This window comes from Propithecus coquereli, unplaced genomic scaffold (assembly GCF_000956105.1).
Source record: "Propithecus coquereli isolate 6110/MARCELLA unplaced genomic scaffold, Pcoq_1.0 Scaffold280, whole genome shotgun sequence".
Lineage (NCBI taxonomy): Eukaryota > Metazoa > Chordata > Mammalia > Primates > Indriidae > Propithecus > Propithecus coquereli.
In genome coordinates, this window is record NW_012148397.1 from 2,167,684 (window position 1) to 2,192,435 (window position 24,752).

Here is a 24,752-nt window from a genome sequence, read left to right on the forward strand (position 1 = left end):
GCAGAAGGGAAGGGAGCTCCCTTTCAGAAAACTAAGTCGTCGAAGTGGTGAGTTTTCGGCTGAGATGTGCAGAAAGGACAAATCACTGTCCACTCTGTCACATCCCTCCCCCTTCCCTGAACATCTTAAAGCATTTAGTATTTCTACTCTATCACATGCACCGTGACCTCACTTACTAGACCTCACCTAGTGTTGACTTAGTTAACATACAATTCTCCTGTAGGTTGGCTATTTTCCCCAATCTTCAAAAGATTAGAGACAGTAAATTATCTACGTGTCAGAAAGGGGTGGTCACCCTCAGAAGGAAAAATAGCATTCATTCAACAAATGCTCATTGAACTCCTGCTTTGTGCTAGGCATTAGGAGTATAGTGGGAAGCAGGACAAAGTTCCTGCCCTCATGGAGCTTATAGGCATTAACAAATAATTGTACACGTTATTACAGTTGTGATAAATGCTATAAAAAAGAAGGCAGAGTGCTATGACAGCTTGTAGTGGGAGGACCAATCCTAAATTGTTGGGATCATGGAAGGCCTCTGGGGGAAGAGACCTAAGCTGAGACTCGAAATAAACATTACACAGGCCAAAAGGGGGAGGGGAGAGCGTGAGAAGCTCAGAGCCTGGGAACCTGCAAGGAGTCGGCGGAGCTGGGGTCGAGAAGGCAGAATAACGTGAGACGGGCGTGGAGAGGTGGGCAGGCAGCCAGATCAGACAAGGCTCTTGGGTCACATTGAGGATTCTCAACCCAAACCTAAGGAGAGTTTTGAGCAGGGAAGTGACGTAAGAATTACATTTTTATACTCTGATGTGGAGAGTGGGTTGAAGGCAGGCAGGAGTGGCAGCAGGCGGAAGAACGAACAGGCCATTATTGGAGTCTAGGGGAGAGAGGTATTGCCTGCACACTGGGCAGCTTTAAGGCATGAGGACTAGGTCAAAATCGGTGGGCTTAAACAGAGGTTAGGGGTGCCAGGTTAAGGAGGGGAAGATGATCCTAGATTTCTCGTATGAGAAATTCAGTGGATAGTGCCTTCTTTCCACTTTGGTTCCTGTGCAACAGCGTCACTTGAACATCTTCCATGGCATCCTCACGGGTGGCCGGATAATGCTGCCATTGTTTGAAGCGCTCCTCCTTGGTCAAAGAGCCACGGTATTTCCCAGTAAGAAAACCAGTCTATTAGAGTTATGCTTCATGTTTTAATTAAAAAGGGCATCATCGGCTTCATCACCTCCTGTAATCATCAGATGTCTAGCTGTTTCCTAAACGTCAATCTATCCTCACAGACCAAAACTTTACAAACACTTTGAGTATACTCAAATATACTTGTTGCAGGCTCTGAGGACACATCCAAAGACATTCCAGAAAGTTCAACAGCAACAGCCCCTCCAAAGAGGATACTTTGAAGAAAAAAATCCTCATACGGAATGTATAATACAAATTCTAATAAAAATAATGGCTATGTGTGTTGAATAGCACTTGATATGCTTTGTCTAATCCTCAAAACAATCCTATGAGGTAGGACAAAGGTCTATTTGTTTGAACACCGAACACCACCAAGTGGTCATATGGGCATAATGCCCTTATATCACAAAGGACAAAAGTTAATCCCTAAAATTCACACTGTGAGTAGCTAACGCCTTTCCTGCAACAGCCACCATCTCCTCAGAGGGTTGGTTTATTAGGGATCTGGGCCAATCTGGTGTTTTTCACACATTTTCAAAACTGATGGTGTCTTGTCACTACCATTATCAATCTGAGTTTTAGTCCATTTTAAGTAGATGCATAAAACAGAAATGCATAAAACAGAAATAAGTACATTTTTCCCTTCTGAGAAATTCAAGTAAGATATTTCCAACCCAACTATGCCCATCTCTGTGGCTCCAAACTGACTTTCCCGCACCCATCTCAAATAGGACGCAAGAAACCAAATTTCAAACTTTTCTTTGCTTCTTTTATTCTCTCATCAGGATTAGTGCAAGGAAGTGAGAAAGGTTTAATCTAAGAACCTACTCTTAAGTAGCAATTTTAAGAGCCAAAGTTCGGTAACAGATATAATAGCACTGTATATATTTTAAAACACATGTTTCTTGAAAACCACCTCAGCAAGTGTGACCAGCTCTTTATTTCCGGCCCCTCCTTCAGAGCAACAGAATCACAGAAGGCAGCAGCCAGGTGAGAACTGCTATAACCAAGAGGAAGGCCAACAGCCCTCCCCAAACATGATACTCTGAGTCACGACTTCCAGGACTTCTCCCGTGACCGTGGGCTTTAAACCATTCTACTACTTCCTGGAGGTCAAAGGGCTGAGCCTCATAACCTAGCTCTTTCTTGGCTTTCTCCAGGCTAAAATAATGTGTGACGCCAGTTTTATAAACTTCAGTGCGGGTGAGAAAGGGCTGGAAGTTGTAGAGTCGACCCAAAATGAAGTGGGCCATCTCTGTTAGGAAAGCAAAGCAGTAGACGAGGGCCAAGGGCAGGCGGGTGGAGGGGAATGTGTAACCCAAGCCCTCGACCAGAGGCCGTAAGAACTCGAAGTTGTTCACCGGTCTGCCATCTGAGATAAAGTAGGGCTGCCCAGAGGCAACATAGCCCTTGTCAGCTTTCAGGGCCTCTGAGGCCAGAATATGAGCCCGCACCAAGTTATCTACATGGACAAACTCAACCAGGCTCCTGGGATCCCCGTACACAAACTTGAACAGACCCCTCTCAATGTAGCTCACTATCCTGGGAAGGTGCCTTTGTTCTCCAGGCCCGTAGATGCCAGCCGACCTCAGAGCACAGGTTCTTAAGACACCACCACCTCTTTCCAGGAGCGTACCATTTGCCTCCAGCACCTTCTTCTCCGCGATAGATTTGGTCCGAGAGTAGTGATCGGGGTGGAGGTGAAGAGGCAGGTAAGGCAGAGATTCGTCCCCGTTTCTGATAACTTGACCTCCAAAGATGACATTGAAAGTGCTGGTGTAAACTAACCTGGGCACCCCTCTCCTCCGACAGGCCTGGAGGACATTGTCTGTGCCCCCCACATTGACTTCTTCGATCAGGTTTCGATTCAGTTGCTCCCTTCCTGACATGCCATAAGAGGCAATATGGAACACACAAGTGACATTCGCATCCTGGAAGGCATTCTCTATGTCAGAGAGGCGGCAGATGTCTCCACGTACAAACTTGATTCCTTCTGGAACGGTTTCAGCAGGGCTGCGGATGTCAAACAGAATCACATGGACTCCCTTCTGGTTCAGAGCACGGCCTAGTCTGAAAGGAGAAAGAGTAAAAGTTATTTTATTTTATTTTATTTTTTTTTTTGAGACAGAGTCTCAATCTTTTGCCCGGGCTAGAGTGCCGTGGCGTCATCCTCGCTCACAGCAACCTCAAACTCCTGGGCTTAAGCGATCCTCCTGCCTCAGCCTCCCGAGTAGCTGGGACTACAGGCATGCGCCACCATGCCCGGCTAATTTTTTCTATATATTTTTAGTTGTCCAGATAATTTCTTTCTATTTTTATTTTTAGTAGAGACGGGGTCTCGCTCTTGCTCAGGCTGGTCTGGAACTCCCGACCTTGAGCAATCCACCCGCCTCGGCCTCCCAGAGAGCTAGGATTACAGGCATGAGCCACCGCGCCCGGCCTAAGAGTAAAAGTTAGATTGAGTCACTCTTAGGCTGTGCCTAGAAGTATATAAAATAATTTACCAATTAAGGTGGGGCTCACCCTGAGTCCCTGACTTCATGTGTTCATTGGTGCAAGTCTTACTTATTCAAATTTTCAAACATGGAATCCTTTTGTCTGCTTAAATTACAATGACAAAGGTTTTATCTTCGAGGAATGGTGGCATCTATTATACAATATGACATTTTCCCCCTCTGTTCTAGGACCTGCTATCCATTTTTTGGAATATTTGTGAATAATAACATAACTATGGAAGAATAGCTATTATTTTAAATTGTTTTTAGTGATGTGAATAATCACTCCTCCCCAATTTAATGGCTTTATAAAGACTTTTTCTTAAAGTGGAATTATCCGCAGTTCTCGATTTCAACGAGCAGTGAGGCAACACAGTTTATTTATACATTTATGCAAATGTATAATGTTTAACATTATACAAACAAGTTAAAGTTTGCACTGTATTATTAAGTGTCAGAGTTGAGAGCTACACATTTTCTGGCAACTACCGTAAAATAATTCCATGGGCATATTTTATAGATGCACTGACCAGAAACCGAAATAACCACCTCCTCCTGTAATGAGGACAGTTTCAGCTGGAGATCTTTGGGAGTCCATGTGCACAGGCAAAAGATAATCGACCCTGTAAGAAAGAAGCATGCAGCACTATTACTGATCCAAATGCAAATGTCATTCTCCTTAATTCTGAGTTAACAAAAGCAAAAGGTCAACATGCTCTAAAAGAACCAGAAGCTAAGGCCTGGGTCTAGTCATAGCTGTGTGATGCGAGCCACCCCCCTTCACATCTTGGCTTCAAATTTCTTCACATGTAGTACGGGGTCAGTGGTATCTGTTCTGCTTACCTGACAAGGTCGATGTGAAGGTTAAATAAGACAATGAACCCAGGAGTGATTTGAAAATCACAAAGCACTTTTCGAATGTAAGGTATTATTATTAATTCTTGGAAAAGATTAGAGCCTTTTTGAAAAACAAATTCATTTAAATTTGGTAGAAAGGCATTTGCCCCCATACACCACAAAATCAAAGATAGAACTCTAAAGGAAGCTTCCAATATCTTTTGTTTGAAATAGTACACTGTGGCATAGCTTAACACTGTTTTATTAAACCTATACTTAAAAAAATAGGGGAAAAAACTCCTTTATGTAGCAAACCACACCTCCCCTCAAATCTTACAGGTGCAGCACTCACTGCCTTTGAGGGGTCCCACTTCTCTCTCCCTTCTCTTCTATGTCCCCTGCCAAATTCCTCTCAAGGCTCCAAGAACCCCTTCTCTCCAAAATAAAACAAAGAGTGGGCCACCAAATTCCTCCTACGTGAGAGGAGAGATGGAACAGGAGGTCCTCAAAGGCACTGGAAATACACACACACTCACACTCAAGCCAACAGAGACACTCAGAGGTGTGGTGAGGCAGGGAGACTGCAAGCAACCAAGAGCCCCACCACTGTCTCCTCTCAGCAGGCACCCACAACTTTGGCCACTGCACCATGTCAGTAGGTTTCAACAAGGGATTCAACAAAGGAAGAGCCAGGAGGGGAGCAGGGACAGCAGAGGTTGGGGCTTTTGCAGGATGATGAGCTCGTGCAGCAGAGAGGCTGAGTGTGAAGTCAGTGCACATATACAAGGAAAGAAAACTGCGGGGGCGGGGGCGGGGGACAGGAACACACAGTTGAGACATCTTGCCTCTGCTCCTAAATGGTTATGTGGCCTTGGCCAAGATACTTCACTTCTCCGGACTTCACCTTTCTCTTCTGTCAAGTTGTGTGCTGTGCTGTATTATAGGAACTCTAAGGTTTCTAAAAACCAGCTCAGTACACTGGAAATAATAATGACAAACACATAGTGCTTACTACTTGCACCAGGCAGCATGCTAAGTATTTATTAGCTATTTAATCCTTTTAATAATCTTAGCAGGAAATTACTATTAGTATCCTGTTTTTCAGCTGAGGAAAATGAAGCAGAGTAACGTTAGTAAATAACTTTTCCAAGCTTACGTGGACTCACACCCAGTGGCACTTTGGCCCTACGAATTCACACACTCAACCACTAGGAATCCACTTACAAGTTGTGTGACTTTGGGCCAGTTAATCACTCTGGACCTGCTCCTTCATCTAAAAAATGGAGTTGACAATAAGCTCACAGGCTTATGAAGATCAAACGGGATAATATATTAAAAATGTCCAACAAAATGCCTGACATAGTGTAGGCACTCAACAGATGTCCCTTCTCAAATTCCCTTTTCTTTAAGCTCTAAAGTTTGGGGGTTTGATTGCTCCACGACATTCCCACCTGCCAGGATTAGAGCTCTCAAAAGCACAGGGTTACAAAGAGCTTGACAAGTTCTTCTGCATCCCTGTGCAAGTGTATCAGATTGCTCAGAGAGAATTAGTCAGTGTGACAACTGAAAACAAGGTTCAGCAAGTGACTGTCTCAGTGGCCTGAGGGTACCTAGAAGAGACGAGTGAGAAATATGAGGGAAACTGAGCAAAACGGTGTGGAGGATGACTGATGAATTCCAAAGGTTCCACTAAACAACTGCCACAGTTGGGCTTACTAGAAAATGCATGAAGAACGAACGCACCAGTGTGCCTTCAATACACCTGGTGATTCTATTGTTTTCTGAGTGCAGAACACTCCCATTTGGATTTGAAGTAGCCATAAAACGAAATGTAGTCAATTCTATTATTTAACGTAATCACATGACTTTGTCACGAATGCTGTTTCCAAAACAGTAGACATCAGTTACCGATGCCTCAATCCAGACTTCTTACCTTCACCTCCATGACCTGGTCATTAGCACTTCCCGTTCGCACCTCAATGTGACATGCTCTGTCACCATGTCCTTGCCTGGCTGTGTCTCTCTCAATATTTCGGTCCCCTCATATGTCACTTACCTAGAGAGGCTTCTCTGATCACCCTAACAAAGCCCCCAAAGCCTCAATGCTGCGTGTTTTCCCCATGGTATATTACGGCATCTCAAACTATTTACGTTTTTATCATTGATCTCCTCCGCACAGCACATTAAGTTCCACGAGAACTGAGGCCTTCTGCCTTTAGGGGTGTCCCTAAGCAGAACCGGAACACAGTAGATGCTCAATAAATATTTGTTGAATTTATGGATGATTCTGAACTCTGTAAGATATTTCCAATTTAGTAAAATTGTGATGGGCACAAATTATGCAGGGCCCTGCAGTGTCTAAGAGTCATTGCCATGCATGACAATTAATGCTGCCATTTTAACTTAATGTACCCCCTATCTGGTAAAAAGTGCTGGATTATGGAATAAAAAAGACACAAAGCTAGATGGGACAGAGCTCCTGAGTTCTAGAGCTTACACTAGAGGAGAGAGGCTTCTGTAAATATCTAAAGGACAAGGCAAAAAAGTGAAAACAAGATTACTGTTATAATGTTGGTATAAACAAAGTGCTGTGGGAACACTGAGGTGGGGTGGGGAGACTGACTCTGCCGGGGCAGATCAGAAGACTTCATGGAAGAACGAGCTTTAGAGCTACAAGGACCATGAAAGGATTCGGGCAGGCTGAGGGCACATCATAAATAAATGGACCAGCAACAGGGAAGGCTGTGTTGGACAATAAATATGGCCAGTCTGCTATGGCTGACGTAGCTGGTGCTTTAGGGTGGAAAGATAGTCTGGGGTTGGCCCAAGACAGTCCTTCCTCCCCTTCTGGGGAATCTGAACTCCATTCTGCAGACAATAGAAAGCCTTTGTAGGTTTACATCAGGGAACTGGCAGGATAACCTTGGTCCCTCGGAAAGAGCACGCTTCCTCTGGAGGAGGGAGAGCCCAGAAACAGGCCAGGGTCCAGGGAAGGGGAGATTAGGATCTAGGCTGGAGGGTTATTGGTCAGGATGAAATGCCAGTGTGCTCTGCTGAAATCGGGGTGAGCGCTGCTGAGCACCTGAATGAAGCAGCAGCAGGCAGCATCCAGGTGAAGCTGGAGGAATGTGAAGTTATTAACTGAAACAGCAGGTTCTGGAAATGATCATCTGGTTAATAGAGTTTTGATTAACAGGATGCCAGATAACAGAGTGTAAGCTATTCTTCATATCTCTACAAGAATTCCACTGTAAGGGATTCAGAAAATGGACAAGGCCTCTAAGAGCCCAATTAAAAAATTCCAACAGAAATGCTTCCTAATCTCTAATTATTCTTTGTTTTTAAAATTACACATTCCAGTCCAGTTGCAAGACCACAGGTCAATCATGGTTCATGTGCACATTAATCAAGTCAGCAATGCACAGTTTCAGATTATTAATGCTTCAGAAACCTGCCAGGCCTATTGATGCTACTCATTACCTTCCAACTAGTTCCAGAATGATCTGAGGCAAGAACTTGCATAACCAACCTGATCAGGGGGGTCAGATGAGAAAGGTAAGAAAAATTAATAATTCAACAAGACAAACAGCAATGAAAAGAAGCCTATACACCAGGTCAGGATGACTTTTCGCAGTTACCAGCCGTTAACGGTACTGCCAGGGAGCCACCTCCTTCCTTCCTGGTCCCTACATCAACAGGCACATTAAAAATCTCAGCAAACATATTTCATAGAAAACCCCAGGAAATTCTCAGGAACGCTAAACCAGAAGGGATAAAAGAGTATACACAGTTTTTCTTCAACCAGCTGCCCGACTTTCATATACTTTACAGCTTCTGTTTTATTAGTTTCCATCTGATTCCTTCCAGGGCTGGGCACTCAGACCTGCCTTTATAATGGCAATCGCTTGAAGGCTCTTCTGAAATGTGGCTTTGTTCCGTAATTGCTTTCCTCTGGGGTGGAGGGTCACTTTAGCAGATACAGGTTAAAGTTAAGCACATGATCAAGAAAATGGAATCTTAATTACAAACAGGAAAAAAAAAATGAAATTTAAAATCTGCCTGACCTCTTGATAACACTAAGGTAAAGTGAGGGTAATAAAGTCGTCATCTCACAGGGAAGTTATGAGAAGAAACTAATAAAAGATGACTGGGAGTACTTTAGATTTACAAAGACCTAATTAAATGCTAAGGATCAGCAATAAGAGCCTTAGATTATGCACACAGTTCCTTCATTCCTATGAGTTTAGGGTAATGAGGCTACTAACCCTCTGGTATTATAATGCAGTATAGAAATCTAGGTGCCATTAGCATTTCACCAATAGAAAGTATGCAACAGAGAGAATTTAAGGCTGTTTCCATAAAAATAAAAAATTATTATATTTACCTTAAGAAAGATAAAAATATCTGCAAGCAGTATAACCTTATGATTAGGTGTTTTAAATTGCTGCACAAGTACTGACCAAAGGTATTAATAAAAGGTAACTGTATTCTTACTATACTGAGATCTGGAAAATATACTGCCGCTAGATGGCTTATGAAATAGTGCTGTTCAAATTCCATGTGTGATCTGAAAATTGTGTTTAATATAAAGCAGTCAAAGCAATAAAGATGAAGCAGTTAGAGATCATAAGGAGAGGAACCCTGATAGAGATGAAAGGGATGTGAGCTATAAAACCTACACATCCAGACACAGTTGGGAAGAAAATTAACTAAGGACACAGCATTAGTGAAAAATCGGTATACTCGTAACAGAGACGGGTATTTGTGCACTCGGTTTTGAATATATCTCTAGGTGGCAGGGCAGCTGTCTTTAATTCAGGATCATCACCTTAGGTGTATCAAATCTTGTTCAGCTACACTCAAACTCCTTCTATCCAGGTATTAATATCTGTTGCATAAAAGATCCCTGCAATTCTTCACAATGCTGATGACAAAAGAAATAATTTTATAATTGGTATTTCCCATCTGTTTCCCAAATACCATATAAACTCCATGTAAGCATAGACCAGCAATATGTGCAGGGACAAGGTACAGCTGGCAGAATGTAGACCCAGAAAATCCAAACGGGGTGAATATTTTGCAAGCTCTTGAAATGCCTCTTTCTGCCATATCTGCATGGAGTACTACACTTGTACTTCCCTCACTAGGTCAGAATTTTGCCACTGCAACAAATTGAAGTAATAGCAGCTGCCATTTATTTAACACTTACTCCGTGCCAGGCACTGAGCAATAATACTCTGTCCACAAATTATTTCATCTGATGCTCATAAAAACCCTCTGAGATGAGCATTCATTTGTTAATCCCTTTTTACAGATGAGAAAACTGAAGCTCTGAGACACAAAGTGACAACCCCCAAGTCCTACAGCTAGCAAATGGTAGAGCAGGGATCTGTACCCCTAACCCAGGCACAAGTGACTACATAGCTTATGGCTCAACCTCAGGAGCACCTGGAGCTATGCAGCGTCTGTGACCTGAGTCCCGTGTGGGCTTTTACAGTTAAAAAATTCTTCAGCCTCGTAAGGGTCCTCCAGTTCCTGGAGGGAAGAGGTGGAGGCACCCCATCTCCTACCACGAGGCCAACGCAGCAGTGATGCAGGGTTAAGATTCCTAGGTTGGAAGTCAGAAAATCTGGGCCTACACTTGGCTTTCCTACCAAGTCCCTGTGCCACCCTGGGCAATTCACTGAACCTCTCTGATCCTACTTCCTCCTCCTCCCTAAAATGAAAACCACCAACATCATGGCTATATTTATTATGGGCTAGGCATTTCAAAGGTTTACCATTTAAGCCTCAGGACAATGTTCCATGGTAGTTACTAGTATCACCATTAGTTTTTCAGAGATGAGGAAAATGGCTCAGAGGTTAAGAACCTTGCCCACAAATTATGCAAGTCATAAGTGGCTCGGCTGGATCCAAGGCTTGAAGCCAGGTCTGTACGACTCTTAACCACAGGGTACAATGCCTCACAGCGGGGCTGGAACAGTGCGTGTTCTCTTAGGTCACTATCTTATCACCTTCACAATTTTGGTCAGACCTGGTACATCTGGTACTATCTATCACTCACCTCTTAGGTTTTAAGTCCACTTACCTTTTTACAATAAATACATTCATCTTAGATGACAACCTCACAGTGCCACTTTACGTGGGAAACCAGAATCTGTCATAAAGAGAAGGTGATCCTTCCCCGCAATGTGCGAAGAAAATCAAAGGGAGGAATCAAGTTTAGCAAGATACCTGTCGAACGCTCTGAGCTTGGGGCCTGATGTCTCGAAAAAGAAAACAAAACATGAGGAGAACCTGCGTTTGAGGCCTTAGCGACATTCTAGAAAGCCAAGCTGAGCCCGGCTCCCTGGAATCAGAAAGAGGACTGGAGGGGACGGTTCTCCCAGCCGCCGCGGTCAGCGCTACTGCCCGCCGTCCCCGCCCCGCCCCCGGGGCTGCCACCTGCCGCCCTCGGCGCCCCCCGACGCGCGCGGCCCCTGGGGCGCCTTCCGGGCCGAGGCGGGCCCTCAGGGTCCCCGCGGAGGGGCAGCTGCCCTCCCAACCGTGGCCCACTCACACCAGCGGCAGACGACGGCGCGACCCGCTCCTGCGCGAAGAGAGACGGCGTAGGTCTCCACAGCCACTCGTCGCCCTCGCTGAATCGCCCGAGCCGTCGGACCGGCCTCCTGGAGCCACTTCCGGACCTCTCTAGGCAGCCCGGAGGTCTCGGCATCTCTATGGTGCACGGGTTTGCAGTCTATTCTCACCTGTGCTGGGGCAGCAGGTCCACTTCGTGAATCTCCCCCACGTTCCCAGCCCGTGAGTTCCACCGTCGCGGGAATCCTTATAGGTCACTCATAGGTCACGTCAACTGCTCTTCCCACCTTTAGTTTCTGCTTTAAGACATCCACCTCTGTCTTCGTGTACCTGTCAGTGAGCACAGCGCGTGATAAAAGGAGGTGCTCAGCTGGGCATGGCTTGGATGTGTGGATGATGGACGAGACAACTGAATATTCACTCTCCATGTATCTTTTTAAGTCTCTGTTGTCTCTGAGTTTCCACATCTGTGTGTGTCCTTATGTTTTCCTGCGTCCTTGGTTTTCCTTGTTTTTCCAGCTCCACTTGTTCTGGTCCCCAAGCAAGCAATGATGCCAAGACTAACCTTTGTTGCTGAAGGAACCAAGGACTTAAAAGCCAGGTAGAAAGGAAGGTTGGCACCCTCATTCAAAGGCTTCCCTGAGAGGCCCATCTTTTGTCTCCTCGTGGTGAGTCGGTTCTATGGAAAGTTGCATCTTCTCTGCACAGGTGCACCCGTGACCTACAACGGACCCCTGGCTGGGGAGGATTTCATTTTGGTGGCTCTAAGGATGGAGGTTTTGGCTTCATGTGCTGCACTTTCCTGTAGAACTGGTACCAAATTCAGACTCAAAGAGGCTCGTGAGAATTACATCATCTACTGCTCAGTTTTCACTCAGAACACGGTTACAGGACAAACTCGAGTCCTGGAATATAAAAATAAATGAAGGTGAGGTGAAGAAAGCCAAGTTCCTGGCATTGGCCTCTCTGATGGGCCCTCTGCCATGCCTGTTGGTCTTGTCCCCAGCTGGGATCCAGCCATAAGTCTAAGAAGACTGAGGATGGTTGAACCAAGGAGTCTTAAGTGACAGCTTTGCAGTGGTTGCTCAGGATACATAAAGATTAGAAGAGAAGAGGAAGGAAACTTAGGGAGCTGAGAGACCAGCTATATGCTCTTGAGACCCCCCAGCCAGGGAAGAAAAGACCCCCCTGAGGATGCAGTACAGAGACAGGTTTCCTGTGGGGGATTTCAGGATCCTTTGAGGGATACCCAGATTCACTGTGTGTTGTTAAACATGAGAAGTGGTGAATTTAAATGTTAATATTCTTGTACCACAAACTACTCTTTTAAAATATAAGCACATAAGTTTTAAAGGAAAATTACACACTTTATAATTACTTCCTTAGCTTCCATTGCAATTTAGTGCATTGATTTTGTAAAGCTCTGAACAAGAAATCTAAGATGGAAATGACTAGAGAAAGAAATTGATCTCAAGGTGAGTTTATATGTCGATGCTTGTTTGGTTTTGTTTCCTGCCAATAATATATCCAGACAGTGGGTGTATTTTGTGAAAATCAGTTTGCTGTTGTAATTCTTCACAGGTGTACAATACTTTATACATTACAAAGCACTTTCATGCCTATTAGCTCATTGGATTCTCACAGATATTGATGTTAAGGGTTTTTGGGTTTTAAGTAGTAGAGAGCAGCTCTAGCTAATGTAAGTGAAAAAAGGACAATTTTTAGAATCTCAAAAAGACTTGAACAACTGTATGTATTTATGGTAAGAAGAGCTAACTTCTGTAATAGTAAGCCCTGAAATCTCAATGCTATCGTGAGACAAAAGTATATTTCTCTGATCACAGTCCAATTTGGTCTGCAGGGAAGCGGAGAGCGCTCTGCTCTACCCAGTCACGCAGGGACTGAGGCTTCCTTCATTTATTACGCCATCACAGTCAACACTTGGCCACCAAGGTCACTGCAGAAGGGGAAATAAGAGCTTGACTTTTCCCAACCCCTGTTTAAAGTCTCCTGCACCTCCTTGAAATTCTGCAATCCCTCTGTAACACTTAGCCCATCTGAAATTATCTTGCGTATTATTAGAACGAAAGCTCCACGAGGGCAGAGACCTGCTTTATTGACTGGTATATCTCTGCTGCCTATTACAGTATCTGGCATAGAGAGAGAGACTTTTTTTTTTTAATTGCTAAATGAATCAGCAGGTGAATAAATGTCACATTTCTGGTTATCCCTGTTCAAAACCTGAGGCTTGCAGATGAGACCCTTTGGCCCCGCTTGGATCAGAAATCACCTCTACTATAGTTAGCTATGGCAAAGAGGTATAAGAACAATGACTAATGGGCCACTGCGATAAACCGGGGCAGTTTCTAAAGAAAAGAAATAATTGTGAGCTTGGAAGAGACCCTAAAACTTTGCTATCCAAAAACGTGGACCAGTAACATCAACATCTCCTGGGAGCTTATTAGAAATGTTGGGTCTCAGGTCCCACTCTAGGGTTAATAAATAAAAATTTGCATTTTAGCAAAATTCCCAGGTAATTCCTGAGTACAGTAGAGGCTGAGAAGCACTGCCTTAGAAGTGCTTTGACTTAGTAGTAGCACCACAACGACTTTCTGAGGCGGCTAAGAGAGTTCTTTTAATAGTCCCACACTACACCTGGAAACCAAGTGGGGCTAAGTGACTTGCTTAGGGTCACAGAACAAATAAACGACAGAGATGGATTAAAAGCCAAGGCTTCTGACTCTAAATGTGTCTACACTCCATGTTGTTTCTACCGTGCAGCTCTACCTCCTGGGAAAACCTGTTTTCTCTCACTAATGAAAAAAAAAATTAAAAGGGAATAGACAGAAAAAAATTGAGCTATATTTAAATGGAGGTTAATGGCTTCAAGAATTGACTTGTTTTAGAAAAGAAAACAAGCATTTGTCACTTACAGTACATTTGATAAAATGTTTTTCCCCATTACATATTAAAGAACTCTCCAAGCAATATAATGAATGTTTATATTTCATTTGTTCAGCAATTAAGCATCTTAACTTTCTTTTATAAGCATATATAGCACTTATTAAGAAGTATCACACATCCTATTTGGGTCAATGCTTTTGCTTTTTCTTTTTAAAAACTTCTAAAATATCTCATTATTATTACCCATTCCTCTCTTAGTACTGATTAAACTAAGTGTTTAAATAGTGCTGATTAAATCTACATGTTATTTTTGAGTGTCCTGGCCAAGGGCTCTCACTGTTTGGAGATCAAGCATTTGTAGCTCTTCTAGGACACAAGGGACCCCCTGAGACAGTGAAGCTTATGTTTGCTACTTCTGTTCCTTAGTGTTTTCAGGAACTGAGGAGTCCAGATACCAGCTATTTAAATCAGGTCTCTTTGGGTTGAGAATCATAGAAATCCATCCCAATATAGATAAATCAAAGGTAGGAAGGATTGGCTTCTGTAACCGGAAGCTCAAAAGGTGGATATAGTTTTAGGACTTCAAACATCATCAGAGCTCTGTATTCTCATCTCTCAGCGCTGGATAGAGAAAGATGATTATAGAACATGTCAGACAGATGTGGTTTCCCCAAAAGAAGGGATTTGTAGCACAGACCAAAGAACATATTCACTACACCAACAAACAAAACCAGTTTGTGCTTTGTGGAAGACTGTTGGTTGTTACCCAAAATATGTCTTTCCCTTCTTCCATAATAATAGTGTTTTACTAGCACATGACCATCCAGAATAGAAACTTCACTTACCAGCCTCCCCTGAAGCTAGGTGTGCCCATGTGGCTAAGTTTTTACCAATGTATGTGAGTGGAAGTGATGTGTGCAATTTCTGCGTCACATGCTTGAAAGGAAATCAATTGTCCTCTTTTCTTTCTTCCCAGGGACTGAAACCCAGTTTTGTCAGTAACTCAGGGTCAACCCTGTGCATGAGCATAGCACCCCTAGGGAATATCAGAGCAACAGGATAGAAGGAACCTGGATCCCTGAATGACCTCGTGGACTGGAGCTCTCTCACCAGTCTCACCAATCTAGATTACCTGTACTGTTATTTATGACATTATCTCTTTTTAATTGAAATTTTAATTGAAATAATTATAGATCAATGTTGTTGCAAGAAATAATACAGAGAGCTCCTGCATATATTTCCTCAGTTTCCCCCAATGATAACATTTTACAAAACTGTAGTATATTACAACCAAGATATTGACATTGATATAATCCACAGATCTTAGATTTTTTGTTTTACTTGTATTCGCTTGTGTATGTATGTGTCTGTGTTTAGTTTCTCTACATTTTTATCGCATGCATAGGTTTGTGTGTTAAGCCACTATATTTTGAAGGTTTGCTTTTTTACAGTAGTTTAACCTTTATACTAATACGAGATAGTAGAACAACATGTACCACAAAACAATAAAAAGAATGTTGTCTTGTGGGGGGTTGGGTGTTTCTTAATCCATTTGTGTTGCTAAAAAGGAATACTTGAGGCTGGGTAATTTATAAAGGAAAGAGGTTTATTTGGCTCATGGTTCTGCAGGCTGCATGGTGCCAACATCTGCTTTTGATGAGGGCTTCAGGCTGCCTCCACTCATGGCAGAAGGTGAAGTAGGGCCGGAATGTGCAGAGATCACGTGGTGAGAGAGGAAGCAAGAGAGAAGGGAGGGAGGTGCCAGGCTGTTAGAAACAACCAGCTCTTGTGTGAACTATAAGACCAAGAATTCACTCATTACCCGGCAGACAGCACCAAGCCATTCCTGAGGGATTGCCCGTTGGACCCATCAGGCCCCACCTCCAACACTTTGGATCGAATTTCAACACAAGGTTTGGAGGAGTCAAATATCCAAACCAGAGGAGCATGAAATGTGTTGTGACTGCTAATGGGTTGCTTTTTATATTTGAACCATCACGAAATATAATGATGGTTGTAAAACTCTGTGAATACTAAAAGCTGTTGATTTGGACACTTCACACGGGCAAATCATATGATATGTGAGTTACAGATCAATAAAGTTGTCATTAAAAAAAGATTACACCTACAACAATGTCAATCTCATTCTCATTTCAATGTTGTTTGAGTAGGAGAGGGCAGGATGACCTATTACCTTGGACATGCCCATGGAAGTGCGTCATGGGTGGCAAAATCAATGTGGGTAAATGTTTAGCATCAACTGTCTTAGGAAAATAAACATAATTCTCTTGCTCCACTATGATATGATATGATAACTTTGCTCTTGGGATCCTCCTCTCACCTTCATTTTTCTCAGGGCAAGGAGAAAAACGTACAAACCAATAGGGAAAGTGAGGTTTGAATAATAAGTGGTATTCAATTAACTGCATTGAAAATTGAGAGTCGACTTGTATTAATTTTCGTGATCAAATTACTTCATTTTGTCTCTCCTCTGACTGCTAGGGTAATTTTATGCCAGAATTATTTTACTCATTCTAATTATGCATGCACCAATATTTAGTGGGTGTTTACCTAACCCACAGCATACCCAAATGTTTTCGCTCCCTCAGAGACCATGGTAGTCGAATATAATATTAATAGGTGGTGCACAGCATAGAGATGAAGTTCCTTTTATTTCTTCACCTTTGTTTGTAAGGAATGTTCAGGTAATGTTTCTTGGAAAGCAATGTGTATGCTATTCATATGCATCTACAAAACTAAAAGCAGTACTATGAATGCAATGGGTTCATTATATGATACTAAAAGCAATTCTAGCACAGATGCTTCATTAGGTATTCAGTTATATAAGACAAATTAAAATTTACCATTTGTTTCGACTTTCCTTTTTGCAAAGAATGTTTCCTCCCTGTCTGTCAAGTATTTGAATTTCTCTGTCACTGACAGTACAGCATATGCACTTGTCCTGTAGAATCCTTTCTCCTTTAACTATCACTCCCCTACTTTGCTCTGATCTGTCATCTCCCCCTCCTGCTACTTCATCCTCTCCCCTCCCTTCTTTTCCATTTTTTCTTTGGCTCCTTTGTATTTTCCTCCCAGCACCTAATGGACTAAAACCCAAGATTCAATCTCCAGCCTTCTTTTCTTTGCCATCTACATCATCTCCCTAAAAGAACTCTTCAATTCTCTTGGTTTCAACTCTGAACCCTAGACAGATGACTTCCAAATGAGTATGAACTTGCCACTTCAATGTGTTTAGTGGGGATGGTCCAATTTCTCTTAACCTAATGTCTGCAAGTGGATTCCTTATCTCTGGCAGTCCCTGGCATTTTGACACCCCCTCTTTTTCTTCATTCTCAGATTAAATTTTGCTTTGCCAAATCTCCTGGACTCAGTTTCTCTTTCTGTTTCTTTTGCCCATTACCTGTTTTCCTGATGGCCTAGAATAACACCTCAGCAGGTCAGCAAGTTAATCTTGACAATCTGCAAGGTTTAAGAATCTCTTAGACAATCCATCCTGAGGCCAGACCACAGCGCTGCCTTCTGGCTCCCTCTTTCCACTGCCAGGATCCAGAGACACCTTGCCCTGCACCATTCCTCCAAGTCCTGGAGAATGGGATGAGGCTGAGAGTGAGCCTCGTGTAAGAAAGTAGGACAAGAAATGGGACAACGCAGGCATGGGTGTGGGGACCACATGGTCCATGGGAAACCTTCCTGCTGGTATTTTCTCTCTCTCCTTCCTCCTTGGAAACTTGGAAAACACCAGCAGAAAGGTTTCCTGCCTATCTGTGGGGCAACCCTGTGGAGTGGCTGGAGACAAACAGGCTGCCACAGGCAGTGGAGAGGTAGGGGAGGAATGAGCGAGGTAGGGGAGGGAAGGTCCATGTCAGAATCTCTCCTCTCTGTGGATGCCAAGGCTTAGTGCATGGCACCTGACATAGACTCTTTTTTATTTTTTTTTGAGACAGGGCCTTACTCTGTCACCTGGGCTATATAGTGCAGGGGTGTCATTATAGCTCACTGCAACCTCAAACTCCTGGGCTCCAGCAACCCTCCTGCCTCAGCCTCCTGAGTAGATGGGCCTACAGGTGCACACCACCATGCCCAGTTAATTTTTCTATTTTTATTAGAGACATGGTCTCACTCTTACTCAGGCTGGTCTCGAACTCCTGAACTCAAGCAATCTTCCCGCATTGGAATCCCAGTGTGCTAGGATTACAGGCATGAGCCACTGCGCCAGGACAGGTTTAGTTTTTATACCCTGTGACCATAGGCTTTTAGTATCAAATTTCTTCTGGATTGAGTTAACGTTTTAATTATTGATCATATACAACAAATAAAAAGACTATTATTAATAAAAATTTTATTGATTATTAAATATAAAAAATAAAGTATTAATTAGGTGGATGTGACTTTTTCACATTTGTTCATGTATCTGTAGATGAATGGTACTTATTAATAGAATAAGACAGGGCTCAGCATGAATTCTATTGCTTTTTTAACAGATGTATCGCTGAGAATTCTCATTCACAGAGGTGGGTAGATGGGAATGGAACGAATTTTGAATAGCAGGATTACTAAATTTTTAAAAAAACCATCAATATATTTCATAATATTAACAGATCAAAGAAGAGAAACCATATGATCGTATCCATGAAGAGGAATAAACATTGGACAAACTTCAACATCCTGACATGATAAAAACTCTCAGCAAATTAGGAATGGATGGGATACTCAATTTTTAAAATTTCTTTTAAGTTATATGTGCAAAATTAAATTTTATGCTCAACTGACAGCTAGGTTAGATTCTTCAATTTTCCTGAAAGCTGACAGTTGGAAACAATATTACTTGGAAAAGAATTTATTATTCAATTCTTTTCAATTTCTGGAAAGTAGACCAGAATAGGTTTAAATCTGTATCAACTGAGTTTTAATTATACTTGTTATTCTTTTACTCAGAGGCATCATGTTTAAATAGGTGTACACAGAGTTGGGTAAATCAAAATAACGTTAATGTTAATTTCAATACAAACACAATACCACGAATGTAATATTTTTGATAAAATGCTTTTATATTATGTGTCTTAAATATATTTAAAACAACTTTGTAACTGAAGATTTAACTCATTCACATTATGGGAAATATTCATAATCTAATTGGCAAAGCCATTCCACATTGTCAAATCAATCAGACAAATCAAAGTATTTGAATTCTTTTTGAGTTATATGCCCCAAATTATATCTAACGATCAGTTGTTAGAAAAAAAATATGACTTCATATTTCAGTTCAAGTAAACATGTTAACATTGTACTCATGGCAACCATTTCATTTTTGATAGACAGACAGTGTCTTACTCAGGCTGGGCTGCTATCACAAAATGTGAGAGACTGGGTAGCTTATAAACAACACACACTTGTTTTCATGGCTCTGGAGGCTGAAGTGTGGGATCAGGGTGCCAGCACGGTTGGGTTCTGGCGAGGGTGCTCTTCCAAGTTGGAGGCTGCTGGCTTCTCATTGTATCCTCCCATGGCAGACAGAGGGCAAGAGAGTTCTCTGGGGTCCCTTTTATAAGGGCACTAATCCAAAGTTTCCATCTCCAAATACCATCACATTTGGTTAGGATTTCAACATATGAATTTTGAGGGGATGCGAACATTCTGTCGACTGCAGACAGAGCATAACATTTGTTGTTGCCATGAGTTTGTTATTTAGATCATTTCCATGGAAAAACTCAGAGCATGAGTTTGAGGGGGCCGGGTGCATTGAGTAGAAAACATCTGACCAAAGAATTATAGGAGGTGAGGGAATTAGGCAAGTGAACAAGGGCAAAGCTCCAACACAGGAGGAGCCCTGTGTGTTTGAGGAGCAGCAAGGAGGTCCTTGTGACTAGAACGGAGTGAACAAGGAGACAGAAGTCAGAGACGTGGTCTGAGAACTACAAGGGCCAGATCATCTTTATGGCCATTTAAGGATTTTGGCTTTTACTCTTGATAGGATGGGAGTCTTTGCCAGGTTTCAGCAGATAAGTGGTAAGACAGGACTAGGGTTATATTAGTAAAAGGATTTTTCTGCTGCTGGGTTAAGAATGGACTGTAGGGAGATGAAGGTGGAATCCGGGGGTCCTATTGGAGGCTGTTGCTGCAATCCAGGCAGCGGGTGATGAGAGCTCGAACTGGGCTAGTAGCTGTTGACAGGTCAGAAGTCATCAGGTAGTGGACATATTCTGAAGATAGAACCAGCAAGATTTCCTGATGGACTGGTTGTGTGCTGAGTCCAGAGCAGAGTCGAGGGGAGCCCAGTGCTAGTGGGCTGTGCCACTGGCAGGATGAAGTTGCCCTCTCTGAGATGGAGAAGGCTGTGAGTGAAGTAAGGTTGGACCATGTAATATGTCATTGGATTTAGAGCCCACTCTAGTCCAAGACACTTAATTACACCTGCAAAGACCCTCTTTCTCCAAAGAAGATCATACTTACAGGTTCCTAGAGCTAGGATACAGAGGGACATATCTTTTTGGGGGGCCACTTTTCATGCCACTACAGTGATGTAAATACTTCTTCCATCCTGTCCATCTTTCCCACCCAAACCTCCAAGCCACTAGAGATAGGTTTACTACTATAAATTTTGTTTTTCAAACAGGCAAGAGAGGTTGAGTTGCACATGGAAGTCAGAATGGTAGAGAGAAGCAGTGGCTGACAAGAAGCAGAAGGCACTCTGAGAAGGTAGGCCCCTAGGAACTTGAAGAAACCATGCAAGGCTTCCTAAGGCCATGGGATTGGGAATTTGAACCACTCTTATCTGGATCCCAAAGTTTAGGAGGTTTCAGCTGATCTCTGGGCTATAATGACATAAAGTATGATCACACGATATATTCTACTTTGTAACCTGCTCTCCTTGCTTAAAAAATATTGCAAACATTTTCTCAAGTCATTAAATATTCTTCAACAACACGATTTTTAATGTCCACATAGCAGTCCATCAAGTGAAAGTACTGTAATTTATATAACAAATCCTTTATGGTAAGCCATTTAGGATGTTTCTACATTTTACATATGATAAATAACACTGAAATGAACAACTCTCTTAATAAATCATTGTGTACATCTTGAATACTTTCAAATGGGCTCATTTTAAACCATGAATGAACCGTGAACCATGAATTGCTATGTTGTGATAGCAATTTCTGCTCATTGTTTTCTTTATGAACTAAAACTTTTCCTTCAGGCAAAAAAATGGAAACGAAGTGCCTGAACATCTGGCTTATGGTGTAATTTGCTTTTGGTATTCAGCTGAGCTCCCAAATATTGAAACGTCTTCTTTCTAATAGACTCATCCTCGGTTTCATCTCCCTTCTGGAGATACAGATGCAAGTGTGTTTACTTCTGTGAACCTTGGCCTGGAACTATGACTTTCAGCGCCAAAATTGTGCGTTAGTTACCATTACCTCTTATTTCTCAATTTGTAAGACCCAAGAAGAAGGGACAGAAACCAGAAAGAATTTCACTGCAGGAGTTTTCGTTGGGACCAGAAAGACTTATGACAATGGCCGTCATTGAAAACTGTGATATGTCAGATCTTTTGCGCAGACCATCCTTAAAACCGTAATATGAAGTACGGATTATGTTATCATCTCCAATACTGATGAGCAAGCTGTGGCTCAAAGGACAGGTCACATTGTCAGTTAAGCAGCAGAGTTGGAATTCTAACTCAGGTTGGTCTAACTCAAAGCCACCATGTTGTATGTTAGCAGGGCTCCCATGTCTTTGAATTTTGAATGCCGATAAGATTTCAGACCAGAATTGGGGGAGTCACATAGGCTTGCCAACTTTTAATCTTGCCAAGTAAGGGCATCAAGACAGCAACAACCACTAAACTGTGATCACCCATCACCACGATTTCATACACAAAAAGGTATTTTAATGCCAAAAAGAGGAGGAAGGCTATAATCTCTGAAGATAGTCCTCTAAATGAAATAAATTCAAGATTGTCCTTACCGATGATCATCATCTCACCATGGACCAGTGGAAAGTGGATGCTGTCTGCAGACCACATTTGAGAACTGCTCCAGGGCTCATGCTGTCATCACCACCTTGACAGGATGGTTGCTCTGGCTTGGCCGACCCACATGGGAGGAGGTGCAAGGCCTCTCCTCTGCTGCCGAAAGGAGCAGGCAAAACATTCAGCCTAGTGCTAACAGGGTGTCCATCCCAATCACCTCCCTCTATTCAGGGTAGAATTCCTATGCTCTGGTCCTTTCCCAGAATGAAGAAAGGAAGGGGGACAGTGGCTATACAATTCAAGAAATTTAAGAGGAAGAATAAGAACAGAGAGAGAGACAGACAGACAGATGCTTGGACACGCGCGCAGAGAGATTTTTGTACATGTTGATCCCTTAATGGATTTATGAGACATAAAGCTATGTAGATGGAGAATGCTTGTCGGTATCCAAGTGGATGAATGAAAACAGAACTCAGGGATCTTTCAAGTTGGCCTTTTACTAATGCTGCTGTTGTATGTGTGAGTCACCAAGTATGGGAGGCAAGGACGGTGTTTGCAGGACTACCCCTCATTCCTTCACACACCTGAACCTCTTGAAGGCAAGAAGTCTGTATCTCCAATGTTACTACCAGCATAGAATGAACGCTTAGTAAATAATTGATGAATCAGCAAGTAGACTAAGATCCAATTATACCATAAATTGGTTACTGTTTAATTTCAATAGATTTCTCCACCTTCATTGCTTCATTCTTGGGTTTATGGTCATGGTGGCTCATAAAGGCAAAGTTGGTTGGATCCGGTCTCCACAGATAGGAAGGCCACAGGAAAGGTGAAGAAAGCGCAGGTCAGAACAGTCTGACCATCAGTAAGGGCACAGTTCTTGAAGTCAAATATTATTGAATGAGAGCTCTGGACCAGACACTGCACTTAGCACTTGACCAGCATCCACCTCACCTCCCCTCACTCGATCCTCCTAATGCTAGGGGAGAGATTATTCGCATTACCGCCAGTTCAGACCGCACAGCCCAAGGAGGTGTGCAGCCGCTGGGCTTGCGAGCTGTAATGGAGCAAGCATGGAGCCCACATCAGCCTCCGCTGCCTCTGTGCCAGCAGCTGCAAGAAGGCCTCCTTGCTGGAGGTAGACTCACTGGTTGACTCACTGGTAGTGAGTGTGTGTGCACAAACATACACATGTGCACACCCACACCCCTACACACAGATGCAGACGTACACATACACACCTACGTACATAAACACACGCATGCATATACACATACATTCACCCAGAGACACACACACACCTGCACACATGCACATCTACACATCCATGCACATGTGCACACACCCACGCATATATACACATGTACGCACACACACAGATGCATAGTCGCACACCAACACCCTCCCCACACCCTGCATACACACACAGATATATACCTATACATGCATGTATGCATGCACACACGTATACCCACATGCCTGTATGTGTATATATACACACACACATACACTTACACACATTCACACAGAGACACGTATAGATCCACTTACACACATATATACGTGGCATATACATGGACGCATGCACACACATACACAATACAGGCACATACACCCCCGACAGACACACATAAACCTACAGACACACACACACACACACACACACACACACACACACACTCTGCAAAAGCCCAAATTTTGATGCTTACTGTTCCTAGGGTTCTAGTCAAGTATTGTCCCCAATCTGTTCCTGGGATCCCTCACTACAAATGGCAAATTTAGATTAAATCAATAATCATCTGATTATGTGCCCAGAAGCCACAGGGTCCTGGGGTGGTGCCTTGGGGCTGCCTTGGGGTCAGGGAAAAGCCCAGCACGATGGCTCCCGCTGCTCCCCCAGCTTCAACAAACTTCCCTTTGTTCTTGTACTTGCTATTCCACTTAATTGTTTCATTTGCACAAATGGTCCATGGCTTAGAAAATTTGGAAGCAGAGTGTCGAGCTCCAGAAAAGAAGGTCAACCAGGGAAAGCTCTCCAGGGACAGGCATGGCCCGGGGGTCTCAGCGACCAGCGCTGGGCGTTCCTTGTTTCACATGGCACCGTCAGCCCCTCTTTCGCCACGCTCCTGCCCCCCACTGCCAGTGAAGGTCTGTTATGAGCAACAGCCTTGTCTTGCCAGTGCTGTGGGCGGTTTTGGGACAGGACAGTCAAGGGAGGTACAGCCTGTCCCGGTTCACCTCTGTCTTCAGGCCAACGCAGTGGTTGCCCTGCTATATGGAGAAGGCTTCTTTGAGATCAGAGTCCCAGGCAGCAGCCCGAAGGGAGCTGCCGAGGTTCAAGGGGACTGTGAGTTGCTGGTAGGAGCCAGACCGCCCTGGACCTGCCGACAGCAGCGGGAAGTGCTTTATGAGAAATGCAAGTCCCCCCAACGCCCTCAGAGACAATGTAGACAGTTGTGTGTGAAACGTTAAGAATCCAGCCTTAAGAAAGAGAAGGAAGGTCCCAGAAAGTCAAACACTTGGAAATATTCCGGTTATATATCTATGTGTATATGAAGCCAAAATGACCACCAGGATAGTGGAGGAACATTTGCATTTTTGAAAGTTGGAATTCTAAAGCTCCTTGGTGGGAAGAGAACTACCCCATAATCTGTGCTTAAACCTACTTGTTGAACTTAAAGAACGTACCTGCACGTGTGTGTGTATGTGTGTGTGAGGTTGTGTCTGACTTTTCCATCCTTAATGCTGCTCCTGCTCCCCTGCTG

At 43.2% G+C, this 24,752-nt stretch overlaps 1 protein-coding gene across 1 annotated transcript; it reads right to left on the reverse strand.

The window, feature by feature from the left end:
• Positions 1-1,690: 1,690 nt before the first annotated feature.
• Positions 1,691-10,730, reverse strand: SDR42E1 (short chain dehydrogenase/reductase family 42E, member 1). The gene is given in 3 exon segments (XM_012648222.1): positions 1,691-3,249; positions 4,205-4,297; positions 10,600-10,730. Coding segments are annotated over 3 exon segments (1,230 nt in total). The 5' UTR covers positions 10,623-10,730; the 3' UTR covers positions 1,691-2,135.
• Between the last annotated feature and the right edge of the window lie 14,022 nt (positions 10,731-24,752).